Below are 18,767 nucleotides of genomic sequence, written 5' to 3'. Positions count from 1 at the left end.
TTTAGGTGAATTTAAACTAATGGCTGGAGATGGTAGAGCTTGAATGTAAAAAAACAAATTTACATGAAATCTCATTCCAACCTGGGCTTCCATTTCACATGGCTCTCTCCTGGATGGGATGGGGCTGGAGCTTTCAAGATCAAAATGAAAACCGAAAGGACCCATCTCTAAGACATCTCTTTTAAAATAATTAAGAGAAACCAAAACTATGATAAAATTATGTTGAACAAAATTGAGACTTATCGATATTCGAAGTCAGATTTCCGGGCCCTAAAATGTTGCTGTTTAAAGTAGCTGGCTTTTATTTCAACTAGGAGTTGGGAAAAGGGGTGAACATTTTATTGGAAGCAAAGATGCACTCCAGGATATTACACTTAATACCACCCAGAAAGTGGCCATAAAACAAGTGACATTGATATTCGGTTTTGGCCCATAGCTCTAAACAGCCAAACAGCTAACTCAAAGTCCAGATCTCAATTGGCCACATTTTCTCTGTTTCCAGAGGTTGTTAAGACCGCTCTCCGACAAATGGGACAGGTGGAATTTTCCGATAACCAGCGGTCGATGCAGTGAACATGGTATTCGTGAGAACAAGGCAGTTTTCTAAGCTTGTTGCCTTCAGTGTATTCAGTGATACAGACGCTACAGGTTTTGAATGCATCGCTCTCACCAAAATTTCTCATTGCTAGGTTGTCGATCTGTTCTTTGGTGAGTCCTCTTGGTTGGTCGTCATCTTCTTCATTCAAGAGGAAAAACTGAGCTAGGCTAAGAAAGGGCAAAGAACCACTTTCTTCAAACGTGACCGAATTCCTGTCTCTATTTCTACCTTCCCGTCTAATACCTGTTGAGGTTCCTTCGTTGCTACCATCATATAACTCAGAGTTAGTTTCTAAACTTTCCATACTGGAGCTGCTGCTACTGCTACTGGGACCTCCACCAGCACTAGTGCTAGCACTGGCACCACCTCCGCTGCTGCTACTGCTACCCAATCCTGCATTCTGAAGATCTGAGTCTTCGATACTTGGGCTTAAAGATGGGCCACTAGGGTCTGTATCACTATCACTGTACATGAAATAGCTTAATTCACCAAAACCAGTCATAATCTGTCTTAACATTGTCTGAATTGCGACTGAAGTGGTCTCACTTAATCCCGTGTTAAGGATTCTACGAATGGGAATTCTGATAGTGCTGACATAAGTTCTTACTCCAGCTCTCTCTGACCGTGAAAAAGTACGCCTAAACCCTCCACGTTCACTTTCATAAGTGACCGTGTTGTTTGTCGACTGAGATCTTGAGCGAGTTCTGCTAGCTATGCTATCTCTCTGTCTATATTCTCCTGGACGAACTCTTCTCACTTGAAGATCAAGGACTATAGTTGGCGGTCTTTGTCCAGGAGCCAGAGATTCGTTACTGCCACTGGTATCTGAAGAACCTGATGCCTGAGGGATGTTTCTCATCTCAGAAGCTGAAAACGAAATGGCATTTTCATTCGACAGTTCTGCTCCCATCATGTGTTGTCTTAATGTTACATGCTGCCTGGTTCTAGAACTCCCCTCAGAGTCACTTGTCATAGCATGGTCAAAAGTCTGAGATGTGACATTGTGATGACCTCTTCGGGGAAGTTCAGTTACTGAAATCAAAGGTGACCTACTTCTATCGGTCCTCGCTCGGATCCTCCGTTGCTCTGGGCTCCTGCTTCTTGCTCTTCTCTGGCCTCTGGGAAGAGTTATTTCTTCAGTTAATTCTTCAAGAGCATTCCTCTCCGATCCGTGCTGTCTGATGAATGGTGGTGACTCGGCTCTTGAAGTCTCCATGCTGCTCGGGCCATTATTTTCTATGTCTTCTCTATTTGAAGGTTCTGCGGACGGCTCATTTTCGTTCTCTGAATTCTGGGCCCCGTTACGGTTCACGTTTATTTCCAAGCTGAATCTGAAATCACCGCTATTTGGATTAGTCCTGCTCACTGCTCTCCAAGACTGATTTCCTCTTTGTCCACTTCTTGTTGTATTTCCGGTCTGTCGGACTGAATTAAGCCAGTCGATGATGGAATCGCTGTTAGAGACATCATCTGTTGATTCTATAAGGAAAAAAAGAAAAAGAAAAAAAAAAAAAAAGAAAAATAGGAACTACAAAAATTAGAACTATCAAAAAGAAAATGCTGCTCCTTAACTTTCCTAAGATTCCAAAATAACAAAATGAGTACTTAAAAGATTCACAGGAGATTTCACATTGATGGAATAATAGTGATTTACATGCATAGTATTAGCACCTAACTTGAGCACAGTACACAAGTGGATGAGCTCAGAAACAAAAAATGGATCATGGCTTCAGCTTCCCTACCTCCCACTTGCAGGGAAACACCATAAAAGCTGAGAAGCAAAGGCCAGAATATTTTTATGTGTTTGAGAGGAAGTAACTGTTCTTTGGAAAGGAACTAGCAAGCAATGGGAAAATTCAGTGTACTTGGGGAAATTACACTGACCAGTCCACTAAAAACATCACAGCAAATATTTCACTCATCTGAGAATCCATATGCATTTACCCCCATTTATGTATAATTTATGGCCCCTAGTCAATACTTAAGTAGCCCCCCCTTTTCTTAATCTCCCCCAAATATTATATACCTCTATTCTCATCATTGTTTTGTTGTGGGGGACCTTCTTTGATTTGTCGAAGTCTTCTCAGTAATTCTTCTTCAGTAATTTCACCTGAAAACAGTTTGAAAATAGTGCTCAATTATAGAGAAAAGAGAAGAAACGAATGCTAATCCTAAAAAGGGATGAGACTGAGTTTGGTACGTAACCTTAAAAAAAAAAAAAAAATCACTTGGGGGGAGGGAGAGGGAAGAGAAGGAAAGGACCGAGAATAAAGGAAACACACTACTTCATTCTTTTGGTCTAGAAGGCCTTGAGAGTCCATAATTAAAATGCAAATACTCCAAGGAAGAAAGTCATTTTGGCAGAACGTGAAATCAGCTAATAAGCACAACAGCAGAGAGGCAACTGGAGGGAAGGGTCTGGGCACATCAGCAAAGACAGAAGGGGCCAAAGACTTTTTGCAATTTTGCCTTGAAACTCACATACCTCCACCCCTCCTCATTCCCACCTTACTTTTTATTCCACAAACTCATTTCATTGGGTCACCTTCGGTATGTGTCTTAAGATATCAACTCCTAGTCTAGACTTTGCTCATAAGCTATTTGCTTAATCTATCACTTGCTGCTATATAGCTAAGGCTAAAACTCAAAGTAAGACCTATACTTATCTTAGCCTAACCATATTCACAGAAGTGGGCTATGCATATTAGAAACAGCATTATTAATCTGTGCACATCTGTAACTGTATTCAGTTAGTACTCAGTAAGAGGGATTCTACAAATTTAAGGCCATCTCAAGAAGCAATGCTTTGTGTGAACCAAAGCACTCGGGGATCTGCAGTGTCCAAATGCAATGCCCACATTATTACTACTCTCCAGAAAAGAGGATGAGAGTAAAATCATAATTAAGCAACATTCGTTGGAAGTCAGTAATGACAAATGGTGGTAACACAGCTGTGCATAAGATCAGACAATACAAAGCAATGGTTAGTCAATTCATATAAACCCAAGTGATCTTAGGCAAGTCATTTAAACTCTCAGGACCATGACTTCCACATCTGTAAAATAAGAGGATCAGGCAAGATGACTTTAAAGTCTCTTCCAGATTTAAACTTCTGATTCTATGAACAGCAGGAGCAAATTCTTATAAATATTCCAATACAGCGATATAATGGTTAAAAAAACTATCAGGTTGAAAAATCAAATTAAACATTTTCAGGAAAATAATTTATACATGTAAATCCTCAAAATTATATATAACATACCTGGAGTACCTAGCAAATTGTTATCTCTCATAAGCCTATAATCTTCTTCACTCAGATTATTTACAAAGTGGTAGAATGCTTCTTCCCGATCCAATCGATCCAGCTGACGTCTGCGTTGTGATTCAGACTGGTCAACATTTCCTTTATCGTTGGAATCTGAGTTTTCCATTGTGGCAGATGAATGCAATTTATCTAAGAGAAGGAAGGAAGAAAAGAGGTTGCTCATCTTGAAAACAACATTCAGATCAGCCTGCCCTTCTACCATGAATACTGACAGAATTTATCAGATAGGTAAATATATTCTATATGACTTAGAAATCTGCCTCAAGACTTGATGGTAAGAAAATAAGTTCACTAACAAAGTCAGCTATCTAACAGCTAACCCTTGAATAGTACAAGTATTAAACTTCTGAGTAAGTATTCAGAAAATACAGAAGCTCACCAGGAAAATTCAATAACTGTAAGAACATAAAAGAATATTTTGCCAGGTTTCTATGCCAGCATTTTCCATGCTAATAAAAGTGTACATTTTATAGAATCTAAAGACTGTGAATGATACAAAAATCAATTTTGTTTGGTTTATGCTCCCCCTCCACCTTCCCTCTTCATTATATTGGGATTAGAACATTAAAATCAGCCTGCAATCTACAAGCAACCAACAATGTTGGGGAGGAGGGAAAGGAGAGGACGGGATAGTATTTCAAATCTCCGACAGGCATGGAATTAACAGTTCTTTGTAAAATTTCCTTTCATTTACCAAAGATGCTGAGAGAAGTTTTTTGAGTTCTTTTTGACAAAACAAATTGGAAAAAGAAAAAAGATTCATATGCATGTGAACATGGAAGCCGTTTGTAAGTACCAAGATCATATAGCAATCAGCACTACTAGAGATAAAAACTTCTCTTTACATAAAAGGGAAAAAAAAAAAGCCAAACTAAGCAAGAAGTCTTTTTTTGGAATTACTTGACTTTCAGCTGACTCAAAAACTGGGACCAGTTTTAAGTTCCTGAAGCTCCAAATGTTGTATCTGGAAATATTTATGGCAGTTGTTGATGTCAAGTTCAGAAGAATAAAAAATTAAAAGAATCTGAAGGTGCTGAATACATAAAAAGCCAAATAACCACAGTGACAACAAGTGGACAGGATATGACTTGCTATTGATGTGGGAAGCGGCCTGGATTTGTTATGGCAAAGATCAAAATTAATACAAGGATAGAAGAATACAAATGAGAAAAAGATACTAGCAAATGATTGATAATAAAATATAAGATATGAATAGAATGATTTAGACACTGATTCCAATAACTTCATGTAGAAGTATAACCGTTATAAATCAACTGCCATAAAAAGGAAACCAAAAGAGCCTAAAAACATCCCAGTCAGCAAATATATACCCTACTTTTCCAAGGGTAGAGAGAGATATGGCAGCCAAAGACTACACCAATTTCGAATATAAACAGGTTTGTATTATCTTAAAGAGAAGAATAGCAGAAGATAAGAGGCATGGCTTAAAATAAAAAAATAAGGCACTGGAGGTTAGGACAGTTTTTAAAAAGCAAAGCAAAAGATCTGACTCCAATTAAAATCATCCCAAGAGTATTTTTAAGGATGAAAATGGAAGGATAACAAATAGAAGAAAAATGGAAAAGAACTTCCAAAGATGATCACAAAAACATCTTTTCATCACTATTAAGAACAGGGAAACCAAGTCACTGGGCCTCTTAATTTTCTTTTAAATGGTTTCAGAGGTGGAAAGTAGCACTAAAGAAAACAAGAATAACACCTGGAGACAACACAAAGATGAGGTGATTATGGATTGACAAGGAAGCTGAAGGAAGGAAAAATACTAAAGGCATGAAAAAGATCCAGGACTTTTTTCTTTTTAAAGAATAATTAAGAGAGCATCAACAATCACCTATCTACAAGCCTACTTTCCTATCTATAAATGTTTCTGGTAAAAATCTATATATGCATCGAAGGCATCCTTGATGACAGCATTTGAAAGGATTAGGCAGGCTTTCTTAAGCAATATTCCACAGGAGAAATGTTAAATCATCACACAACTAAGGAAGATACATAATACAAGATCCCACTGGGCCTGTTTGACGATTAACAAAAGGTGTCTCCTATGCATACATCAAAACCAAGCAAGATTCCTGGAAAATGATAATGGCAGCGACAACTCTGTTTAATGAGGCACATATATCACGCAAAGCATAAAACAAGGAAATGTCTCATCCCTAAAGCTGTTCACCACTGTCACAGAATTCCACCAGAATCCAAGCTGAAGAAGCAGTCTGTCCAGAAAGTGAGCTCCTCCACATCCTCCCTCTTTAGGGCCAATGCAGTAAATTACTGATTGCTTCAGACACAAGAAGGTTGCAGAGCCTCCTCAAAGAGCTCATAGTCTTTCAAAAGAGGGGGATCTAAACAGCTCCTCTCCTCTTAATGAAAAGTAAAAGGATCAAGAATGCAGCTTATATACCACTACTACATCTATATCCTGAAGAGATCAAAGAAAAGGAAAAAGGACTCCTATGTACAAAAATATTTCTAACAGCTCTTTTTGTGGTGGCAAAGAACTGGAAATTGAGGAGAAACCCATTGATAAGGAATGGCTGAATAAATTGTGGCATACGATTATAATGGAATACTATCGTGCTACAAGAAATGATAAGCCAGATGGGTTCCAAAAAAACCTGATAAAACTTAATATGAACTGATGCAAAGTGAAGTGAGCAGAACCAGAACATTGTATGTACACAGTAAGAATGTTATGGTGATGGTGATCAACTGTGAATGACAGCTATCCTGATCAAGACAATAATCCAAGAAAATTCCAAAGGACTCATTATGAAAACTGCTATTCACCTCAAAGAGAAAACTGATGAACTCTTGTTTTCACTGTACTTCTTTTTATTTTTTTTACATGACTAATCTAGAAATGTTTTCATGATTTTGCTTGTATAACTGATATCAATCAGTTATCTCAATGAGTAGGAAGGGGATGGGAGAGACAGAGAATTTAGAACTCAAAATTTATGAAACACAAATGTTAAAAATAAAGTGTGAAAAAAAAAGTATGCATTTTCCTTACTATGAGACATACAGAGCTTATCCACCAGTCTGTTCATCAATAACTTCAACAGGCACAGAAATGGGACAATGAAGAGTTGGGTCCAAAAATCAATTAGGATGAAAACCCGCTGGATTATTGCCTTTGAGGACCTGCAAAACTCTCTTAATGATCCCCAACGTTTTTTGCGAAACAAGGTTTTATCTTTTTAACACTAATATTCTACTGGTGGTGTGTTTAGCTGTGAATCAAGCCTCAAAATAATTAAAAATGAGGTTCACTCAGAGAAATGGAGGGTATAAACAAGTTATAAGACATAAGAAGAATTACACATCATCCATAACACAAAGGGATATTCAGATTCTTTTTTTTTCCTTAATTGTATTTTATTTTTCCAAATATGTGCAGAGATAGCTTTCAACATTCACCTTTGCAAAACTTTGCATTTCAAATTTTTCTTCCTCTCTCCCGGATTCCTTCTCCACCCTCCTCCAACCCCCCCCAAGCTACAAAGCAATCCAATATAGGTTAAATATGTGCAATTTAACACATGTCCATGTTTACCATGCTGAACAAGAAAACTCAGATCAAAAGGGGGAAAAAACACGAAGGAAAACAAAACAAGCAAACAAACAACAATAAAAAGGTGAAAATACTATGCTTTGGTCCACATTCAGTCTCCATAGGTCTCTCTCTGCATGCAGATGGCACTTTCCATCACAAGTCTATTAGAATTGCCTTGAATCACTTAGATTTCTGATAATCCCCGAGAGACAGAATAACAACAGTAGAAGCCCAGTTTGAAGGGCATTCATTTGTAATGGGCCTAAGTGGCATGATCATAGGAATTTGTCTAGTGCCATTCAAGAGCACATGAGTAGGAAATGATAAAGCAGATGGTGGGGTTAATCTAGGATTGGGGTTTTCCAAAGCATGACTTGTGATAGGCTAGAGGGGCAATGGATTTAAGGTTAGAAGATGGTGTATGACTGAACAGTCAGCTCACAGGGTTAAGACTGAAGTGAAGGGAGTGAGATCAGGATGGAGGCAGCTAGATATAGAAAACAAAGTACAGGATTTGAAGGCAGGAGGACCTGAGTTCAAATCCTGCCTGGGACATTTGCTAAACTGACTAGCCCTGGCAGAGTCACTTAACCTGTGCCTGCTTCGGTGTAGGGTCCTAATCCCAGCACCTACCTCCTAGAGTTGTTGTAGTAGTAAAATGAGGTAATATTTGTAAATTACTGTGCAAACCTTAAAGTACTATCAATATGCTCGAAGTTCCGAAACTCAGGAAACATGCCAAAACTGCTGTAAAACAGAACAAAAATATAAAAATAACAATTTTAGTAAGTAGAATTGGAAAACGTGGACAAATGAATTCAGCAAACATTTAGAGCACAGCATATTTATGAAATCTGGAAGAAATTACCTTTGAAAATAAGAGGTCAAGGTAACCTAAGCATCACTCAGCTGCCACAACACGCTGTGCACTTTGCTTCTCTTTTCTCCAAGTTCGAAATCTGGAATTTGTGCAAAACAGAAAAGGTCAGAGTTGCCATTAAAAAATTCACAAGAAAAAACATGAAAGTTAACTCATCAGATACAGATTGACAAGCAATATTCTCCTTGCAGAAGCAGCTTAGAAAGGAGTTAATGAGAACTGAGACAACTATGTGGATAGCTTGGGTGCTCCACTCTCTTATCTTCTGAATGGCAAGAACCTACGGGAGAAACTTCTGGGAAGGCCCAGACAGACAAGCGAGGATGGGGAAACATAGAGGAGTTGCAATCTGTAGCATTGGAAAGACCATCTAAATGATGAGATTCTAGATGACTTCAATATTTTAGCATATAAACTTTATCCATAGAACACAGAAAAACACAGCTAGACCAGAAATGAAGAATACCTTTTAAGAGAACATGTTACACTTATACAGAATGTTTAGAATAATAAAAAGGCACAAAAAGTAAAAATCCTGTTGCATATGAGATCCAATGCAACCTTTCAACACAACTCCCGATCGTGTGTTTTGCTTTTGTTCAGCTGTTTCAGTCCCATCCAACCCTTCGTGAGCCCATTTGGGCTTTTCTTGGCAAGATACTGGGCGTGGTTTGCCATCTCCCCATCTTGTCAGGCAATCAGAGGTTAAGGGACTTGTTATGTATTTATGGTAGCTTCATGAAACATCTTTTAACTCCCAGCTTCTAAACCACCCAAATGTTAATTATTTCCAAAGCAAAAATTCTTATCTGACAATTAGGATGGCTTGTTCAGTACCCAAATGGTAACACTTGAACGGTTTGGCCTTAATTAGCATTCCTACTTGGGCAGCATGGCAGTGGCTGGGGGAGCCAGGAACCTCTAGGTGAAAGTCCTGCATCTGACATACAACACTGATGACAGGATGGACCCCCTGGAAGAGTCAGTGAAGCTCTCTCTCAAGCCATTCCATAAGACTACATATTATGCAAGATGCTCATCTGTTTCCTCCAAAAGAGAACTAAGTATTTCTCTAACTTTGTGTTATTTTTTTTCAGTAGAAAAGATTTTTGTTTAAAAAAAAAAAATCAAACTAGATTGTGAGTCAAAAGGCTCAATCTGAAGTAGCTGTGGGGGTTGAACAATTCACCAAATCTCCCCAGGCCTCAATTTCCTTATTTGTATGACACAGACTAGATGTCATCTGTAAGGTTCCCTTCAGATGTACTGATTACCTGACTAAGAGACACACCAAAAAACACTAGAGTATTTGTCAAGAAAATGAAGCTTCCAAAAGAAGATGAAGTAAAATGTCAGCCTTGATACCAAACGCCCCCTCTTATTGTCATTACTTTCATCTTATGCCTTTATCTCCATTTTCCTGCTCTCTAAAATGGGTTGACTCATGCTCTACTGTCTTTACCTTTTATTATGTAGTACCTTTTACCAACTCCAAAAGTCAGCACTCCTTCCCAAGAGAAGCAGAGGGCAGGCATGCTAATGACGCTCCTAAGACCTTCACTGAAGCCTCCACAGCCCATACAACAAGAGAGTAACAGGTCGGCATTACTAAATGCACTCCTCCACCTCGAACACTGACAGAGGCAAAGGGAAATGCCGATAACACTCAGGGATGTTTCTTCAGCATCCTAACGAGCAGGATAGCTAAGTTTGGCACTAATTCCTGGTTTACTGCTCTCTGACCGCCAAGAAAGTTAAATTGAAAAAAGTTCAAGTTGAAATGAACTAATAAAGACATAAAACCCCCACCATGATAAAATGTTGCCAACTCACAGGTAGAAGCTGGTATGTGGATGGCAGGACACTTCCACAAATATTCCAAGTCACACAGAAATTCATTTGACACTAACCCAAAGCCCAACTGCCCCCCCTCCAAAAAAAGGAAAAAAAAAAAAAAAAAAGAAAGATCTAAGGAGAAAAAAATGTGATCTTAATTCTAACAAAACCACAAATTATCATTAGCATAATAACCCAATAAATATTCCAGTTCTACTGCTGAAAGGAGAAAGATGATCTAATCTTATACTGCTTGTGTGGACTTTTTCCTGTTTCCAGAACCATCATCCTTACAAAGAACTGAATGTTACTGACATCAAAGAGACCACAGAGCATCTGATAAAATCAGTTACTTATTCTCTTTCAAACTCTTCCCTCTACCTACTCACCACCCTCATTATCCTTTCTTTCTAAAGCCAGGTAGGGAAGGGAACATTTTTCCCTCCCAGAAAAGACAGGTTAAAAAAAAACAAGCCAGAAGCATGTCTTCTTTCTCCAAAATAGCAGTTCCATCACCAATACAAAAAGTAGCAGTTCTTCAAATGTCAGAACAGTCAAAGAAGATGAGAAAAGAAGGCATTAAAATACTGCTAGCATATATATAAACCGCCACTGTCTTTTCTAAGCCTCAACTAGTGAAAGGCAGTCTTATTTATGAAACTTTCATAATCCTAATCTTAGGTAAATGAATCTTTAATTTCTAGGTATGTGTATGCAGCCATGCACCCCCACCCAATACTAATCTCTTAACACTGGGTGTCTGAGGGCAACCCAAAGCTTCAGGTACCCTTATTTACCTGACACAGGTTGTTGTATCAAATGAGGTACTTTAAAAGCTCTTACCATAGTGCCTGGCCCTTGGCACATGAGCAATAAAATGCTTATTCCCTTTCTTTCCTCTTTTCTTTCACCTCAGACAATCTTGACCTAGCAACAGAGTTGCCTGAGGTCCAGAGAGGTTAGGAGATGTGACTAGAGTCACACAGCAAGAAGTCTGAGTCTGGGGCTTCCTGAGTCCCAGTCCAATATTCTATTCGGGGTAGCTGTCTCACAAAGGTGAAATCCTATTTTAATAGCCAAGGGATAGTGCAGATTCTTGGAATTGGACTGACTGGAGATATTTCTTAAAATTGATGTGCCATGAAAACCTTGGTAGCAGGGAAATGTTAATGATAATTAACAAAAACATGGTCAGGTCCCTGCCAAAGTCCCAGAATGCTTTGGTAATCAGGCAACTAGGGAGAGCAGGACTCTTTCTAGCTCTGTTTTTGATCCCCCCCCCCCAATGATTAGTCAGCAATAACTGTCTTTCAGTTCCTCAAGTCCTTCTCTAACTCAAACATTCAAGGAGGTGATGTGAGGACTTTCATGCAGAAATAAGAAATGGATTTGAAGCACAATCCCACTGGCTTTTATCTTTCTCGTGGGCAAGTCAGTTAAATTTTTTTTTGGGGGGGAGGTCAGTTTCCTCATCAGCAATACAAGTAAGTTGGACAAGAGGATTTCTAATATTCCCTTTTAGTTCATAACCTACCAGATGAGAGGAGATTCAGAAATTCAAGACATCCAGGATCACAAAGTTAAATCTGGCAGTCTATCCACTATACCTGAGGTGTCAAACTCCTGGTCCTTCCAAAGCCAGACTAAAATGTACTTGGAAAATATTTAACAAAATAAATAAAAATACAACAGAGATAATGTAAATTTATAGTCTTCTAAGTCAATGAACCACCTCAAGGATCCCTTTCTATTTCAGTTTGCTACCATTACACTAGATCATTCTGACTAGACTTCACAATTCTATGTATCTCTAGCTTTTGGGGGGGAGGGTAGGGAGGGAACTATCTATACCAATGGTTCTTCAGACTAATAAGAGTCTGGGGATGAGAAAGAGGAAAAATTTCATGTCTCCTTCAAAGTGAAATGGATTTTACTTAGATATCTTCTTTCTTTTCCTTAAATGTGTTCCCAATTTTTCACTATCCCCTTTCAGGCCAGTTCCAGCCAGATGAGGAAGCAAGAACAGGTTCTAGGAACTATAGGTAGACACATCAAAATTACTTGACAATATATGCAAGATTCTGCCCCAAAGGAGGAATGAGAGGTGCTTTCTCATCTCTTCTTTGGAGCCAAACTTGGTCATTACAATTTCCCAAGATTCAGTTTCCATTGTTTTGTTCTTTCCATTCACACCGTTCCCAATGTTCTTTTTAAAACAAAATTCTGATAAAAGAAGAAAATGACAAATGCTGCAGGAACTATGGGGAAATAGGAACACTAATAAAGTGTTTGTGGAATTGTGAATTAGCCCACCCATTCCAGAAAAGTGATTTGGAACTATTACCAAAAAAATTACTAGACTGTTCATGCCTTTTGACCCAGCTATATACCACTACTAGGTCTAGAACCAAATAGATCAAATCAAAAGGAAAGGATCTATATGGACAAACATATTTATAACAGCTCTTTTCACAGAAGTAAGACTAGAAACTAGAGTATCACCCATTGGAGAATGGCTAAACAAATTATATATATGAATATATGGATTCCATATGAATATAGAATATTACTGTAAGAAATAATGAAATGGACAGTTTCAAGGGATACTAGGAAGACCTATATGAACTGATGCAAAGTGACATGAGCAGAACTAGGAGACTAACTTAAATAATGATAAAAACAATCTAAAGAGAAAAACTATTTTGAACAACTTTAGAACTAATGATAAACCATCCTGGAGGACTGAAGATGAAACATACAGAAGTATTTTTACCACTTGCCAGGAAAGTGATGAACCTAAAATGAGGAATGAAACCTACATTTTTAGACATAGTCAACATGGAGATTTGTTAAACTGTACATATGTGTTGTTTAGTTTTTCTTTTTTGTTATTCTCCAATGTAGGTGGGAGAGGAAGGATACTAAGAGGGAAAAATAAATGCTTATAAATAAAATGCAAAGTCAAAATTGCAAAAAAAAAAAAAAAAAAAAAAAAAAAAAAAAAAAAAAAAGGAAAGTGTTCCATGGAGCTTGTTATAATGGGATTTTATGTGTTACTGTTTATCAGCAATTCACCCAACCAACCTCAACTCAACCTAGCAAATGTTTAGTTATCACTTCTAATCATAAGTTTCTACAAAATATGCCTTAAAACTGAAGTTTTATAAAGTGTGCCAACTTAGTAGAGTCCTATAGTTAAAAGTTATTAGATAAAAATAGAATCTCAATTTTCTTAGCTAGTTTATAAACTCCATATACTATCAAATAAATTCTAATATTTGTAGATCTAATCACTTATCTAATCTAGCAGCAACTATGCACACTAATCTACATACTATAAAAATTAAATACAATACCTTGTTTCATCACTCACTGGATCACTTTCATGTGTTCTTTCCTTTCCAGTAATCGCAAAAACCCTAAATTTAACCAAAAGTTTGTAAAGATAAGTAATTTGTTCCTGATTTTGTTTAACCTTATCTACAATTAAGGAAATATTTTTTAAATTAAGAAAACACTAGATTTAATATAAGTGAAATCCCACAAGCACAAACTCTACAATACATCCCTCTTTTATTGCAATGACGGGTGGTATGGAATAAAAGGAAAAAAGTTCTTGATTTTAAAGCCAGAAGACCTAGGTTTGAGATTAAGCTCTGCCATTTACTGCTCACATGATTTCCCCCCTCTGTGAGCCTCAGTTTTCCCCTTTTATAAAATGGAAACACAATTTACATAAGTAAATGAGCACAGAAACTTAGTGTTTGATAAACCCCAAAATCCAAACTCACTATTTGATTAAAAAAAAAAAAATGTCAGGAAACCTGGAAAAGCAGTCAGAAGACAGACCAACATCTCATACTGTATATACCTAGAGCAGCTCAAGATGAATATACAATTTAGACATACAGGGAGATATCATAAAACAAATTAGTGGAACATGGAAGAAGTTACCTGTCGGATCTATGGATTGGGAGAGAGTTCATGACCAAATAAGATAAGAGATTCACAGGAGATAAATTGGATAGTTTTGATTACATAACATCATAAAAATTTTACATAGAAACAATGCAGCCAAAATTAGAAGAAAAAAAGGAAACTGGGGGGGGGACTTTGCAAATTTCTGGGATCGAATACTATTATGCTGTAAGAAATAACAAAGAGAATGGTTTCAGAAAAACAATTTATACAATAACAATATTGTAAAAATAATTGTGAAAGACAGAAATTCTAAGGTGGATCACTATAACTTCAAAGGACACATGGTAAATAAAATGTTAACCACTCTAGATAAGAGAACTAATTGACTCAAAGTGTATATTGAAGCATATCTTTTTTTTTTCTCTCTCTTTCTTTTTTTCCTTGTTTCCTTCCCTCACCTATTATTACCCCCCACACACATATCCCCATCATGGCTAACTGGAAATGTTTTGCATGATTTCACATGTGCAATGGGCATCATATATCTTGCTTTCTCAATGATAGAGGAGGGGTGGAGAGAGGGGAAGAATTTGGAACTGAAAATAAAATTAAATTGAATTTTAAAAAATGCAATAAAATAAAATGAGGGAACCGAATAACATGATTCAATGCAGCAAATATTAATAATATGCAAGAACTGGAGAAAACAAACACAGTTGATACCCTGCATCTCTATAATGAATAAGCTTATAATCATAGGGGAATGCAGATTTCCTAGATAAATGACCCCTTAGTTCTTTTAAGCTTATGTGTTTGTGGAATATTTGAAGGAGGATTAGGGAAGGAACAAAATGACTGGTACATGATGGCAGAAAAATAAAATGGAAAAGCTCAGCTTCTCCTTTCCCCTGCTTGAAATTTAAACATCGAATAATTAAGCACTTTGAGCGAGACCTACTGTAACCCAAACAGAAGCCAAGGAAAGCCTTTCCTTTGTAAGATTATCCTATAGAAAATCATCATCATAAAAGCACTGTTACTGTGATGAATCTTTTCGGATATGGTAAAAACAAAATGCTATTTCCAGGCTATAGAAACACTAACTTGCTCTCTCCCAATTCTTTACCCTACCTTGTCCGAATCATTTCCACTGAGCTTGTTGCCCACTTCCAACTTTAGACAATTTCACAGAATTCCCAAGTTGGAAAATAATCGGAGATGTCCAAACTGTAACTGAACAAGGATCTATGCTATCTACAACATTCCTCTTAAATGGATATGCAGTTTCCCCTTGAAGACCACTGGTGATGAACTATCTCCTACATTCACTCCATTTTGAGAGAGTTCTCATGGTTAGCAAGTCTTTCTTCACATTTAATTGAAATCTGCCTCTTTGAAACTTCTACTTATTGTTTCTAATTCTGCTCCCTAGGCCTCAAGCAATTACTTCAAGAAAATACTCTTTCTCCAATATAAGCTTCATCTTCATAACCTGAGTTCTTTCAAATGATGTCAAAGACATGGTCCTTTCTTCACCCTGAACACCCATACCTTTCCTTTCCTGTACTTGTAATGCTGTAATTTTTTAAACTCCAAACACAGGGCTTAATATTTATCCCTAATTAAATTTCCACTCTCTTCAAATCTATTTTACCTAGCTCATGTTCTTCTCTAACACATTCTTTGAATCAACTGACCTTCAATGAAGGAAAACACTTATGCTACCACCAAAGTTTGGAAGATCAATGAAGAGACGTCTTTCTTTTAATTGAGCAAAAGCACAAGAATAAAAAAGGGGGGGGTCTGTCTTGGGTGTTACTCTGTTAATAGTCTTGCCAATACTTGGAGATAGAGGGCTAGATGGCATCCTCAAATTTTCATTTGCCACCAAGCTGGGAGAGAGAATTAAAGCACTGAATGACAAAATTAGTACCTGCTAGGGTTAAGGACCAAATCTAGTAAGTTGAAGTTAAAGAAGAATAACTGCAAAGTCCAACATTTGGATTTTTAAAAACCAACAATACAAACACAGAAGAGATGTACCTAGACAGAGTCTGTGTGAAAAAGATGGAGTTTTACATGACAAATATGGAAATATGTTCCAAAAAAATACATATTTAACCTCTATCAGATTGTTTGCTTTTTTGGGGAGAGGAAGGTAAGGGAGAAAAATTTGGAACACAAAGTTTTACCAAAATGAATGCTGAAAACTATCTTAACATATATTTAGAAAAATAAAATACTACTGAAACGAGCAAAAAAAAAAAAAAAAAGATGGCGTTTTAGTGGACAACAAGTTCAATAGGGTCAATGGTATGATAAGGCAGCCAAAAGGACAATGTGCTCCTAAAATGCATTAACAGAAACATAGTGTCCTGTACTGTAGACATAATGGTCCTGATGTACTCTGCCTTATTCAGGGCACAGCTAGAATATTTTGTTCCTTTCTGGGAAAAGACATTTGAAAAAAGACATTGACAAGGTGTACTACATCAAGGAGACTAACTCAGGGCAATAAGGAAACAAGAAAAAACCCCAGGCCATTATTACAAGTGGTTGAAGGAACTACAGATGCCTGACAAGTAAAGAAGGAATGTGCAGAAGTTCACCCCAATTTCTTCTCTTATAGTTGGGGACTTCAATATACATGTTGATATGCCACTAAACGCCTCAGCTCCCACAAACGAAACCCTTACTCCACCCTAGTCATTCAAGAGACATATCCTTAATCTCACCATCACTCAAAGAGTTCCACTTCTATAGCTAAGAACTCAAATTCCTTGCTGTGATCACAACTTCATTATTCCTAAACCTATTGCTCATTTTCACTGGGACCTCTAGTCATTCCACCCCATCCTGCTCTGCCAGACCACTGATCAACTCTACTCTAGCCTAAGTGTCTTCCTTTTTCAATCTTGGCATTATAACAATAACATGAATTCTCTGATCAATTCTCTTTCTAAGATATGTAAGGAATCCATTTAAATTGATTCAAATTAGATTAAGCCATTTCCCAATTGATAAATCCTCAAATGAATATGAATAGACAGCTTTCAAAAGAAGAAATCCAAACTTCAATAGTCATATAGAAAATGCTCTAGAATTCATTACTAGAAAAATGCAAATGAAAACAGCTCTGAAGTTCCCCCTCATGCCCATCAGATTAGCTAAATCAATAAAAAAGGAAAATTACAAACTAGAGGGGCTAATGGGAAAACAGGTACACTCATGAACTGTGGAGGAAGCTTGTGAATTGGTCCAACCATCCTGAAAAGTAATTTGGAACCATTCCTCAAAAGCTACCAAACTGTTAATATCCTTTGAAGCAGTGATACCACTATGAGGTCTATAACCAAAAGAGATTAAAGAAAGAGGGAAAAAACTCTATGTACAAAAACATTGACAGCAACATTCCAATAAAGAATTGGAAATTTTTAAAAAAATTGCAAACTGAGGAGGTGCCTATCAATCAGGGAGTACCTGAACAAGTGTATGTGTACGTGACAGAATACTAAGAACTACGAAGGAAACATGGGAAGACTTGTATGAATTGATACAGGGTTAAGAGAACTCGGGGAACAACTCATAAAATAACAGCAATATTCTAAAAACAAACAAATCTGAAAGATCAACACAATGACCAACTGAGTCTTCTTTCACAGCATGACTCTTTTGGAAATTTCTTTTGCATGATAGCACATGTATAACTTATATACAATTAAATATTAAATCACAACCTGCATTAAATTAAAAGGAAGGGGAGGGAAAAATATGGAACGCAAAATTTAAAAAAAAAAAGTTTTGTTTAAACTACATTGAATTGCTTGCTATCTTAGGGGAGGGGGAGGAGGAAAGGAGAAGAAATTGAAATAAAAGCTTTGCAAAGGTCAATGTGGAACACTATCTTTGCATGTCCTTGGAAAACATAGAATAACATTAAAAATGTGTAAAAATGAGTGTTAAAAATCATCTTTGCATGTAATTAAGAAAAAATATATATTATTTTAAAAACACAATGACCAAAAATCCCAGAGGACTTCAAGAGGGAAGGAGGGGGCCATGGCCAATGTGGAAATTTGTCTTGCTTTAACCAAAAGAGATTAAAGAAAGAGAAAAAGAACTCATACGCACAAAAACATTCATAACAACATTCCAATAAAGAAATGGAAATTCAAAAAAGAGAAGAATTATATCATAAAATAGTCTAAAACCAAACAAATCTGAAAGATTCACCAGTTGATCAACACAATGACCAACTGAGTCTTCTTTCACAGCATGACTCTTTTGGAAATTTCTTTTGCATGACTGCACGTGTATAACTTATATACAATTAAATATTAAATCACAACCTGCATTAAATTAAAAGGAAGGGAAGGAAAAATATGGAACTCAAAATTAAAAAAAGTTTTGTTTAAGCTACATTGAATTGCTTGCTATCTTGGGGAGGGGGAGGAGGAAAGGAGAAGAAATTGAAATAAAAGCTTTGCAAAGGTCAATGTGGAACACTATCTTTGCATGTCCTTGGAAAACATAGAATAACATTAAAAATGTGTAAAAATGAGTGTTAAAAATCATCTTTGCATGTAATTAAGAAAAAATATATATTATTTTAAAAACACAATGACCAAAA

General features: G+C 36.9%; 1 protein-coding gene across 6 annotated transcripts in view; it reads right to left on the bottom strand.

Moving 5' to 3' along the window:
• Nucleotides 1–278: 278 nt before the first annotated feature.
• Nucleotides 279–18,767, bottom strand: part of RLIM (ring finger protein, LIM domain interacting) — a 33,097-nt gene continuing 14,608 nt past the window's right edge. Inside the window, exons 2-7 of one of the 6 annotated variants that reach the window (XM_074277916.1) lie at nucleotides 13,573–13,635; nucleotides 8,369–8,459; nucleotides 8,191–8,247; nucleotides 3,861–4,052; nucleotides 2,625–2,708; nucleotides 279–2,077 (exon numbers count right to left, since the gene is read on the bottom strand). In XM_074277916.1, the coding sequence (XP_074134017.1) occupies nucleotides 474–2,077; nucleotides 2,625–2,708; nucleotides 3,861–4,029 (1,857 nt within the window). In that variant the 5' untranslated portion in view covers nucleotides 4,030–4,052; nucleotides 8,191–8,247; nucleotides 8,369–8,459; nucleotides 13,573–13,635 and the 3' untranslated portion in view covers nucleotides 279–473. Of the gene's footprint in view, nucleotides 2,078–2,624; nucleotides 2,709–3,860; nucleotides 4,053–8,133; nucleotides 8,248–8,368; nucleotides 8,460–13,572; nucleotides 13,636–18,767 lie in introns of all 6 variants that reach the window. The other 5 variants (XM_074277919.1, XM_074277917.1, XM_074277920.1 and 2 more) reach the window with 5 other exon arrangements.

This window comes from Sminthopsis crassicaudata, chromosome X, assembly GCF_048593235.1.
Source record: "Sminthopsis crassicaudata isolate SCR6 chromosome X, ASM4859323v1, whole genome shotgun sequence".
Lineage (NCBI taxonomy): Eukaryota > Metazoa > Chordata > Mammalia > Dasyuromorphia > Dasyuridae > Sminthopsis > Sminthopsis crassicaudata.
This window is presented reverse-complemented; position numbering and strand designations above follow the sequence as displayed.